This window comes from Mastomys coucha, unplaced genomic scaffold (genome assembly GCF_008632895.1).
Source record: "Mastomys coucha isolate ucsf_1 unplaced genomic scaffold, UCSF_Mcou_1 pScaffold23, whole genome shotgun sequence".
NCBI classification, from domain to species: domain Eukaryota; kingdom Metazoa; phylum Chordata; class Mammalia; order Rodentia; family Muridae; genus Mastomys; species Mastomys coucha.
In genome coordinates this window covers 42,761,393-42,769,624 of record NW_022196906.1, presented here as the reverse complement: position 1 = coordinate 42,769,624, position 8,232 = coordinate 42,761,393, and the positions used below count along the sequence as shown (strand labels likewise).

Below are 8,232 nucleotides of genomic sequence, written 5' to 3'. Positions count from 1 at the left end.
GTGTGTGTTTGAGAGAGAGAGGGAAAGAGGGAGAGAGGGATGCCTGGGTACCTATTTAAAAACACACTTTGCCCCAAACACTATTCGGACATGCCCCAGTGCCCTGACATTGTGAAATATAATCAGAGTAAAGAATGTTCAGTTAAAATGTTCTGTACTCTTTCTCAATTTGGATAGATCAGCCACAGCCAAGAGTGAGATAACGCATGGGGGATGGGTGGGGCGCCCTGGAGTGCTGTGGGAGACCGTGTGTGTTTATGTGTTTGTGCTTGAGAAATCATTTGTCTTTGGCAAGGGGGGAAGAGGAAGGCAGCAAACAGAACAATGTGATTGAGAAAGAGTTCTGCAGAGAACTGCCTGTGATCCCTATCGGGAGCCTACACACATGGTGTTGGGTGCCATCCTCATGCTGTGGTGACCCATTGCTTGACATGCTGCTGAGGCTCCCCTTGGGGGCTCTGAATGGTTTCAGCCCAGTGCAGGGATCTGTAAGTTGGTAGCAGTGTGTGGTTGGGTGTCATTTGTGATTTGGCAATGCCAGCCCCGAGTGTGTAATATCACCCGGTTGTCCCTAGCATAGCCAGTACCAGCTCTGCAGCCCACCATGGTTTTATAGCACACCGTCATTCTACCCAGCAGTAGTGCAGGCTCTCAGAGAGCCCCATGTCTTTCCCCCTGCCCCCTGCCCTCAGATCCTGTCTCTGTCTGCCACTCTCTGCTCTGGTCCTTAGTGACAGGGAAGAAACAGAGATTGGAGTAGGTGTTGTCGCTGGATCCTGGATCAGGCCGTGGCCACTGAGGCTTGAGGATAAGAGTGTGGTTGGAAGGAGAGTCAGCGTTTGGAGCCAGCTCACATAAGTAGCTCAGAGCCCCTCCCGATGCTCAGCTCCCTACTTGCTGGTCCGCTGGGTTCCCTGAAAATACCAGCTCCATGGCAAAGGTTCTGAGCAGAAACAGCCCAGCAGAGACGTAGGATAAGAGGTAGCATTTGTCTCAGAGCTTTTGACCAGTCGTTGCCATGGTAATGACATGCCACTTCATAGAATCTTAATGGCGGTAACGAGATGACAGGTATGGAAGAACCTTGGCTGGATAAAGGACCTTGTTCTAGATTGAAGTTTTCTGGTGTTTTTGCAGTTCTTCTGTCTGTTGGGGGTTGGAGGTGGGTTGTGGTTACTCTAAGAACATCTAGCTACCGAGAGAGAGAGAGAAGCATACTTGTCCATAGAACCTATTCCTTCTTAGGCCTAGTTGGAAAGACCCTGCCCTGAGCCTTGGAGATGGGGAGAAAGACAACATCAGCGCACCCTTTTGAGTCTAGCAGATGGCAGGAGCTTGAGTCTGGCACAGCCCAGGGAGGGGTGGGAGAGGACATGAGTTAGTGCTGCCTGGAAGTAAACAAAGGCCAGAAGGGCTTCATCCAATGATAGGTTACTAGTTTGACAGTGAGCCCTCTGTCTGTTTGAGTGCCCCAGATACAGAAACCTTTCTTCTTCTGAACTCAGATCTGCTCCTGCCATTTGCTAGACTGGTGCATGGGTCGGGTGTCATTCCAACTGGGCCTAAGAAGGAACAGGTTCTGTGGTCAAGTATGCTTCTCTCTCTCGGTAGCTAGATGCTCTTAGAGTTGCCGAGGCCCACCTCCAACTCCCAACAGTCAGAAGAACTGAGTCTGAGTACCAGCGCTGAAGCAATAAGGAGTGCCTGCACTTCTAGGAACAAGATTAGGGAGTGGATCCAGCGATCCATGGACACGGCGCATGTGGGCACTGTCCCAGAGTCCGGAATGGGATGAGACTCTTACTAGTACCACCCCTCACCACCACCTCCTGTTCCCCCTGGGGATGGCTCTGCAAGCCTGTAGGTGTGTGTTGGGGGTAAGCTTCCTTCTGTCCAGTCAGAGCCGTGGCAACCTGTCTTCTCCTTCCCCCTACAGGAAGCTGCACAGTGGGATGAAGACATACGGGTGTGAGCTCTGCGGAAAACGGTTCCTGGACAGTTTGCGACTGAGAATGCATTTACTAGCCCATTCAGGTAGGCAAGGTCTCCCTCAGCGGCCCCATGTTGATACAGACAACCTCCTCCTGCCATTTTCATCCTTAACTCAGAGCTGGCCCTGGTCTGGTTGTCTTCACTGCCAGCCAGAGATTTGGTCCAGCGTGTCCCTTGGATCCTCCTTCCAGTTCCATGGAGCAGAAGAGCCATCCCCGGAGTGTGCCCATCAGAGGAACCTAGCTGTATGCTCTCCCCTGGGGTTCCCAGGCCATCACTGGGACCCATGCCCTGTGCGATCTACCTCCTAAAGTAGACTGCAGTTTCATTAGCAGAAACAGTTGTGGAATTAGGTTCTCGCTGTCTAATGAATCTGACTATTGGGTTCACATTATACAAGAGCCTTTAATTAAATAGATATAGAAAGGTTGGAACTCAAAGCTAGTTATAGCGTGCTGTCTTTTGCAAGTTAATTTTATCCAATTCTAGTGGGGTTGAGTATATGGCTGCCAGTAATTTTGCTCATGTTTGGGCAAAGCTGTTCTGCCCCAGAGCTGTGTAAAGAGGGGAGAAGCCCTTGACACCTTTTGTGCCTAGTGTTCTGGGTACAGGGAAGGATCCTACAGACTTGATGCTTCAGGCTTTAAGCCGAGGGTGCAGCCTGCCTTCTGTGGCACCAGTGACTTCCCTGTCAGGTCACAACCTTCTCCCTCTAGTAACTTTGTCTTTAAACTTTGCACTTGTATTTTAGGGGAGAAGTGGTCTGTCTTCTTTGGTCTTGCTCTCTTTATGTAGGTGACTACCGATAACTGCCCATGCTTTGTCCATATTGTGTCAAGCAACATGTCCTCTGGGATTTTAACATGTGATTCAAATCCCCTTGAGGGACACTAATTCAACACTGACTGTGTGACTGTGGACAAATTCCGCCTGTCTCTGATGGTCAGTTCAGATGAGACGTTGCCCTCCCATAGAGGTGATTTTTCTGATTTGAGAGTTAGATAATACTGCACATCTCCGTAGAAAGTTCCCTGGCCTGCAATTGGTGACTCACAGATAGAGATAGGATGGCTTCTACCTAGACTTCCTTCCCTGTTCCCTACCTTTGAAGCTGTCACCCTGGGGCATGCTTCATCCTCTCACCCCAGATGCTTCCCAGCCTGGTGGGCTGTCTGTGTACTACTCTTCCTCCAGTTGGTTGTATGGATGATGTTGTAAGTTCTCATCCGCAGCTTTGTGGTACCCTACTGACACTTAGCTGCATCGTAGCTCACGTGGCATCATTGCACACAGTGCTCACCGAGAGAGCTTTGGTTCCGTTTGTCTCCTCCCTGCAGGGGAGAATCTTTCTCTCTCCATCCCAGGTTTTTCCAGACCCTTTTCAAAAGCAAGACCACCTGAGCCACTCCCCACTTTGAGTCAGAGGTAATCATGCCTTCCTCTGGCACCCATTTCTGTAGCGGATGCTTTGAGCACAATCCTCCTTCCGTGTTACTGGTTTTTTTTTGTTTGTTTTTTTTTCTGGGCTTGCCTTTTCTCCCCTCTTGAGAGGCAGGATAATGAAGTGCAAGAAACTTGGGCGCCTACCTCCTGACGAGGCAACTTGGCCTTTCTGAGCTTTAGCACCCTTGTCTGTAAGCAGGGACATTAACCTCGAGCCCTGAGAACTTAACTTGTAAGGCTCACACAACATTTTTGCCCCTATGCCCACAGTGGGGTGGGCACTTGGTAAGTATAACCTCCCTTCTTTCTCCTTAACAGACAGTAAACTGTTAGGGCACAGGATCAGGCCAATGCTGTGTCTCACACATTGCCTGTCGTCAGCAAATGCTTAAACAAGCTAGTGAGTACAGCCTAGGCATTTGATGAGCAACTCGAGGACTCTAAGGTCCTGTCTGGCCTCACCTGCAGCAGAAATTCTTTCATGGATGAGGGGCTTGATGGAATGGGGACACACTAGACCTCCTGGCCTGCTTCCAGGCAGTGGAAGCAGGCATGACTTGTCTGCCAGCTCTGCTGTGAACCCATGTCTACATACAGTATTGGGGTGTGTGGCTGAGATGTGCTGAGAGCTACTGAGCTCTTCTAGGTGGGTTTGGTATCCCCAGTTTTGACAAGATAGTGACTTCACATCACTTTGCTGCAAGCTGGCAAGTCCCTGATGGGGTGTCCACTTTGGTTCCATCTAAGTCACCGCTTGAGGATCTCATGGTCTTTAGGTTTCCCAAGCTTCAGGAAGTGGGTTGTTTTCCTAGTTTTCCATTCTATGGTTGGTCCCTCTGAAACCCATCTGCCAGTGCCCTTGTGAAGGAGGGTTTGCTGAGGAGTCGCCATTTTGTTTTAATTCACCCCAACACACAGCTACACAGCTTATAGCCTGCAGAGTCGGAGACTTTCCAGTCGGCCTTTTGTCTCATTGCCTTCAGACCCCTCACTCCTGTACAGGTGTGCCTTGATGAACAAGAAGGCAGGGAGGCTAGACCACTTCCTGACCTTTGCCCCCTGCAGAGACCTGAAGCTGCTGCAGGTTAGGTCTGGGTGTGAGGGATTCCTGGTCTTCTAGCAACCACTACCCCCATAGCAGATAAGAGAATTCTGTTGCATTAGAGGATATAATCTCTGCAGTTGGGAAGTAGAAGCAGAGGGCTCAGGAATTCAAGGCCAGCTACAGCAACATAGCAAAGCCAACTTTTATCTCTCTGTCTGTCTGTCTGTCTGTCTACCAACCTACCTACCTACCTACCTAGACACTGGCTAGTCTGGAACATACCATAGATAGCGTAGATTTTTTTTTTTTTTTTTTTTTTTTTTTTTTTTGCTTCTCTGGTTTGAGGTCTTTGTGTTAGGAACTGACAGTGAGGCCCATCTCAGGATCTGTAGTGTAGACCCATTTTATAGAGGGGAGAGGGTTTGGAGCTGGGAAGATGAATAGCTGCCCGGGGCTTAGGGAACCTGCCCTTGTCCTTCTCCTTTGTTTTTAAGGACATGCTGTGGAGACCTGAACTCCATCCTGGGCAGAGGTCCTGGTTGCTCACTCAGTGTTTCGGAAGCGGCTGTCCTTACCAGGCTCATCCTGGTTGTTCCTTCTGCTCCACCGAGCCGCATGCCTCTCCCTTCCTCCCTCGCTAGCTGGTGCTGGCCGCCCCACCCCCCTCTTGGCTAGCACAGCCTGTGTTTGTTATTGTAGACCTGGCGCTGAGCCAGGCCTGGCTGTGAGCCAGACTTGTGGGTACAGTATGTACAGTGAGTGCTCAGCCAAGTTTGTCATCGTACGCGATTATTTTTTTTTATTTTTATTTTTTTCTGATCTGGAAGGGGTGGGGTGAAAGCAGGAGTTTCTGCGATGCCGGAGGAGAGAATGCACTGACTTCCATGATGTTGTTTCTGTAAGGCTTGCCTTGCCTCTTCTGCGGCTTTCCTTTCCTGCCTGTCCTCCTCTCCTCCTCACTTCCCTATCAGATGAAATCAGCCTGTAGGAGATCAACAAGGCAAGCTCTTATTTGCAGTGACTAGAATACTAAATTTACTCTCTTAAATCAGTTTTCATTGTGTTGAAATTGACAATTTGTTTAATTAGAAGTTTGCCCTGTAGGAGGCCCTTGTGAGAGGCTGCGATCTCTCCCCTCCCCTCTCTTACTTTCTCCTTTTCAGTTGTGCCGGTTTTTTAAAGACCCTAAATGGTGGTAGTGAATGTTCAGTTTAATTGAAGTTTCCAGCCCGATTTGAAGGGTTTAACTACCCAAGTGTTTATGAGATATACCTGATGATAACAATAAGTTTAAATTGACCACCACCAACATAACTCGTTAACTAATGACTGATCTGGTCCAGCTTTGCCTTTTAGAGATGGTTTGGGGGATCAGAAGGGCTTGAGGATTGGGCTCGTAGAGGGAAGAGCAATGACTTCCAAAGGAGATTTTGCCAAACAGTAAGTATAGGGCTGTGGCAAGCAGCAGAAGAATCTCCCTCAGCCCACCATCCATGTCCAGAGATGACTCTAAAGCCCCATTCACTGCCCTGTTCCGATGGGAATTATCTAGGAAGCATTTACAGGTCCCCATCCAGGAAGCATTTACAAGTCCCCAGCTCTTTGCATTTTTTTTTTTAAAGAAGTGATTTCCAGCTGGGATGTGGGGCTAGACAGACCACAGACCACAGGCCGTGACTCAGTGGATTCTGAACTTGCTCAGTATAAACCTTCCCATGAGGCTTATATGTACTTGGCCACACCTTGGCTTGATATACTGTCAGCTTAATAAACACACTACAACTGCTTGCTCTGTTTTGGACACAGCTGTTTGGTTGGAGGGGGTCTGGGTGTCTAGGTGGTCAGGACCCATCCTAGGGGTGTCATTCCCTTTTGGGCGGAGCGCATGCTTAATATGCACTAATGGGTGAGGCTGCGTGCACTGAGCAGTGATGGATGCCACAGCATCCTTCCCCTTGAGGAACTTGGTCTAGCAGGAGCCATCAGGTTAATTATGAAACAGTGTTGAAGGAGCAGTACCCAGTTTCAAGAAGAAAGGTTTGGAGAGCTTCAGACGATGCAGACCCTGCATAGACCGTGCAGGCAGGGCTCTGGAGGGGGCCACAGAAAGCTGGACTGTGAGGATGAATGGCACCATTCATGAGGAGTGGAGTCTCTAGGCAGGGTGTATGGAGGACAGAGGAAGATGTGCAGGGCCCAGGACAGAGGCATGAGACAAGTGGAAGGGTAAAGTGATTTGTAAGTCTCCAGCACTGGTAGACTGCATATTGGGACAGGAGCGATGGACCGACAGTGTTTTTCCTTCAGAAAGGCTGCTGGGCTTTGCCTGTCGATTGTCCTGGACTGTATGGTAGGGGAGACCCTTCCAAAGTCATGACATGTAGTCCACAGTGGAAATGGCCACAGTGTGGACTATCCAAAGCTTCCTGCACTAGAACACACTCTTTCCCTTGGCCTGGTGCTGTCAGGCATGCTGGTTGAGAGCTCACCCCTGTGACTAGGCTTGTCTCCATACTCAGAGTGTAGTAGAGGAGTGAAGGCTTGGGCTGATGGGTTTTACAATTTCACTGGGAGCATGGGGTAGCCTGAGCTTATTATCTGAGGCCTGAGGCATCCAGGGAGCAGGTGAAAGTGCTAGAGAAGTTGGGACAAGAAGCAAGATTGGTTTTCTTAGGCTGCTGTGATGGGGTGGGGTGGGGGGATACAAGTTGGCAAAGATCAGTGATCCTGGTTCCCTCTCCCCTTCCCTTCTTCCCTCCCTCTCTCCCTCCCTCCCTCTCAGCACTTAGCTTTTGGCTTCAAGGTTCTTACAGACAGAGGAGGAAGGAAAGGAGGGCAGCTGGCAAGTCCCTGTGACTGCTAAATGAGGGGTCCCCACAGTGATCATCAGAAAGGCTGCCTTGAGAGTTCAAAGATGGCTTCTCAGGACCTGCAACTCAGAATTGGACAGGCACATGAGAGTCCATTTACCCTGCCTCCTCTCTGGAGTATACTGTCTTTTTTGCTATCAGGGTAGAAACGGGAGACCCTTTGAAATACCCTCTCTTGGGGCTCTTTCACTCCCTCCTGGGTCTTGACTGAGCATTCCTGTTGACATTGGGGTGTCTCAGAGGTCCACACACGGGTGGCAGAGAGGAACAAGCTGGGAAAGCGCTAGTACCCCCCCCCCAACCCCCCTGAACACACTCTTTGCTCTTCCTCTCCCTCCTCTGAATTTGGCCAGCTTCCTGAACTTTTTCCCAGAGTGGTGTCGTCACTGGCCTGCCGGCAGGTCTGGATGTTCTGCCAGCATTCCAGAGAGTTTATGATCGCTTGCAGATGCGTCTCCAAGAACACACTGTACCCAAAGCAGAAATTAATGCAGGCTTGACTGCGGTCCAAGCCCCTACACGGGGAGAGAGGAGAAAGAAAACAAAAACTGTTTAATGCTGTTTATAAATTATACACTGGCTGATGAAAAATACATTTCTTTTCCTGCCCCCTTCCATGCTGGCCCCTTCCCCGTAGCCCCCTCCTCATCCCCCCAACCCCGCCCCTTCTCCGTTTCTGCCTCAAGAGCCTCAGCTGAGCGCAGGCGAATATGGTTTTGCTTTTTAGCTCCTGTTTTGGCTGGGATCCGAAACCCTGCCGCTGATTCCTAGCCAGAGTATTTTTCCCCTTTACCTGATGAAATACACTGATTTTTCCAGCCCACATGGGCTGTTTTGGGGTTTTGTTGTTTGGGTGGGTAGGAGGTTTTTTTTTCTTTTTTT

General features: G+C 49.8%; 1 protein-coding gene across 2 annotated transcripts in view; it reads left to right on the top strand.

Annotated features, from left to right (window-relative positions):
* Zbtb16 (zinc finger and BTB domain containing 16) overlaps nt 1-8,232 on the top strand; it is a 187,333-nt gene that overhangs the window by 93,411 nt on the left and 85,690 nt on the right. For both annotated transcript variants that reach the window (XM_031343157.1, XM_031343156.1), the window contains exon 3: nt 1,937-2,034. In XM_031343157.1, the coding sequence (XP_031199017.1) occupies nt 1,937-2,034 (98 nt within the window). The remainder of the gene's footprint in view (nt 1-1,936; nt 2,035-8,232) is intronic.